Here is a 3478-nt window from a genome sequence, read left to right on the forward strand (position 1 = left end):
AAAAACAGCTTATCTGTATTTTCTCAGGAAAAGCATGGGAGATCCATATAAAACTCTAGAAGTATTTTGGAGGACCATGTGGACTTCCAATTTTAGGTTGGAGGAGGGTCAGAGGTAGTAAAGGGATGAAGAGTCTTATGAGGAACTGAGAAAGATGTATAACTAAATCAAAAGACAGTGTCTGCATCTTTAGTATCTTTGGGCCGGCTGAGGGTATTAAGTTACAAAACCTCCAGGAAATATATTGGTTTGAACTAAAACAAAAGATGCTATTTGCAAATTTGCAGTATGAAATTTTGTTAGAATTTTGAACTAAATTCAAACATTTTATGTGCATCAGCTTAAAAGAACTCAGCTAAAACTTTGAAAAATTGGAAAGAAAGAATAAGTAGATTTTATATTTTGACTCGGGCGGACGTAGAAGAATTTGTTAACGGTAATAAATGTTTGAAGGAAACCGTGGTTGCATTGATTCCTTGTGAAAAACTATATTTTTCATTTGTTTATCTGCGAAAATTTTCCGGCCATGAATACACCTCAATTGAAGTTTTAGAGCCAAGGGATTCTCAACTGGAACAAATTTTCTTTTCTTTTTTACAATAACTCTTAATGAATGAGCTCAGAGTGCATTTAATTAAAGAAACAAGCAGTAAAAACAAAATATAATACGATAATATTCTTGTAATTGAATCGGAGATCAACTATCGTATAGATTCAACAGGATGAGGTAGGATGTGACAGGATGTCACAACAGGATGTAACAGGATGAGGGTCATCCTAGCTTCAGCCTTCACGACTAATTTTTTTTTTCGTCGTTTTTTATTTTCAAGTCAGAACCTAGCTCGTTTGTGTTACTAGTAAGTCCACGGCCTCAGCATAGCTTATTGTACACTGACTCAGAAATTAGCTCGTTTTTGCAACGAGCCAGTCCAGAGCTTGGGCTGAGTTTGTTTTTACATCGAGTCAAGAATAGCTTGTTTTTACACTTAGCTCGTTTAGGATGGAGTTTAGGCTTAGCTTGCTTTAGATGGAAAATGACTCGGTTTTTTTCCGACTCAATACGAGCCCTTTTTTGAATTTATTCATCGAAATTATGGGGGTTTTTTTCCTAGTCATCGAAATTATGATGTTTTTGGCTCTGAGTCAGGACTTTTTTTTTTTTTTTTTTTTTTTTTTTTTTTAGCGAGACAGTCTCCAGTCCAGACTTATTCACGAGTTAGCTTGTTCTTGCACCGAGTTTGGACTTGGGGCAGTTTTGGGCTTTACGCAGTGTTTACCTCGTTGATTCTCAAAATTATAGATAAGAGATAGAAAATTCGGGAATTTAATGTCCTTATCCCTGAGGTTGCGTTATTCACATCATCTGAGATTGGACATTTTTAGGACTATATACCATTTTTATACAAAATGGCTCTTTGAAAGTAATGAAATACACAATAGGGGGGGGGGGAGGGGGCTACGACGCTAGTTGGGAAGAAACAGGATGGTAGGGACTGATTGTCCTTAAGCAACTTTTGAATTTTGCAAGGGACGCTAGAACTAATAATTTCCAGTTGGATGAGATACCACTCAAGTTTCTAGGACTAACCTTTCCATGCGAATAGACTAAAGAAACAATCAACTATACAAAAGAGGTGTATCGCTCGTTACGGAATCGACGCTTCAGCTTTGAGTGTGATCAGAGCGATCTTTCACAAAACTCAAAGAAGCCGAGGGTATACTTGTCAAAAATTACCAAAGTTTGACGATTTATTGCCTTTTTTCAAAATCCAGTAGTGCGTGTTCATTCAAATTAACTTACTGACTTCTTACCCTATCAATCCTATGATTCCCATATTTGATTTTATTCTTTTTACAGAGATGAGTCGAATTTCTACCCTTACACAAATTTTGGCCAATTTCAATATAGAAGAAAGCCCCATGACTACTATTCAGTGTGATGGTGGTGATGTTGAAGCCAAGAAATCCCTTTTAGTAGCTGTTAGTGATGTCTTCAAGGCCATGCTAGAATCGGATATGCTTGAAAAACAAACCAATATTGTTCTAGCCAATGATGTGAACTTTGAAACCATGAAAATTATAATAGATTTCTATAAAGAAGGAACTGTTTCTGGTTTCATAACAATGAACAGAGATGCATTTACATACATTGTGGAAAAGTACAACTTTCTTGGCATTAAAGAGGAAATTGCTGATTATTTACTCCAAAATTATTTTATGACACAAGATATAAAATTTCTTGACAGTATTTTCTTCACTTATGGTGACCGACTTAAAAAAACAGCAGTCATAAAAGAGGTGGCTCTTGTGGTTGCAGAAGGGAACGAAGCTCCCCAATTTGTTACCAATTTTAATGCTCCTGATTTTATAGAATTAGCTAGATGTAGTTGTAGTGCTTTAAAAGGAAGCACATTTGGTAGATTTCAGGGTTTTTTAAAGACACTTTACAGTTGGCTATCCAAAGACCCCGAAAACAGATCGGTTCCAGTTTTAGAAATTATAGGAATAATAGACATGCAAAGATTTTCTAGACACGATGTTAAATCCATATTAGAGAAGATCACTCTTTCTCAGAAGTTCCAAGGGTTCAAGATACTACTTCAAAAATCCCTCAAACATATTTGTGTCTTAGACGAGATATCTAAAAACTATGGCAAAAATTGTTTTCAAAAGGGATGTGAAAACAGAAGTCTCAAATGTATCAAATGCAAGCATGATAGTAGCTATCCTTACCATGTTAATACCGACTGCGATGCAGTGCATTGGTGCTCAGAAGCTCAGAAAGGTACTATTATGTTCAATGTACATAAAGAGATGTCCAACGCGTGTGGTTCACATATTAGTCATCCAGATAAACAAATTTTCAAATGATTATAGCGTTTCATAGTATAGTATATTGATTACATTTAGCAAAAATTATATGGATTACAATTTATAGTTTTGTTTTATGGAAAGTGTTTATAATATTCAGCATTTGATAAAAAAAAAACAAGCCAAATGGCTGCAATGGAAACATTAACACAAGGGCTCTGGTTATGCTGTATATCTCTCGGACTCATATTATGCTAATGATTTAAGCATCCTAGATGAAAGTGTGAGCAAAATGAATGAACTTTTAGAGGTTTTGCAAATTCAGGGTGCTAGAATAGGTTTGAAAATAAATGATAAGAAGACTAAGTTACTAAGGCTAGGAAACAGAGGCACCGCTCTAGCATTGCCTATGGCAAAGGTCATACAGCTCCAATGTTATATTATTTATTTATTATAATTTTTTTCCCAGAGGCACTTCATATGGAAGGGGTCGTCGTATAAATTTTGGAGGGGGCTCATTCGATTGGAAATTAGAAGTTCTAGTTCCCTTTTTAAGAGTCAAAAATGATGGAAGGGCAACTAGACCCCCCCCTTCTTACACCCTTTTCCCCCAAATGCATCTGATAAAAATTTTTAGATAGCAATTTTGTTAAAAATAGTTCAAAGA

At 35.4% G+C, this 3478-nt stretch overlaps 1 protein-coding gene across 1 annotated transcript; it reads left to right on the forward strand.

Moving 5' to 3' along the window:
• The first annotated feature begins 1860 nt into the window (after window positions 1–1860).
• On the forward strand, window positions 1861–3017 carry LOC148942929 (uncharacterized). The gene has a single exon (XM_089102230.1). It carries the CDS (start codon window positions 1861–1863, stop codon window positions 2869–2871), a length of 1011 nt encoding a protein of 336 aa, XP_088958356.1. The 3' UTR covers window positions 2872–3017.
• Window positions 3018–3478: the final 461 nt, after the last annotated feature.

Source organism: Artemia sp. Qi Xiang Cuo, chromosome 16 (assembly GCF_049724085.1).
Source record: "Artemia sp. Qi Xiang Cuo chromosome 16, ASM4972408v1, whole genome shotgun sequence".
NCBI classification, from domain to species: Eukaryota; Metazoa; Arthropoda; class Branchiopoda; order Anostraca; family Artemiidae; genus Artemia; species Artemia sp. Qi Xiang Cuo.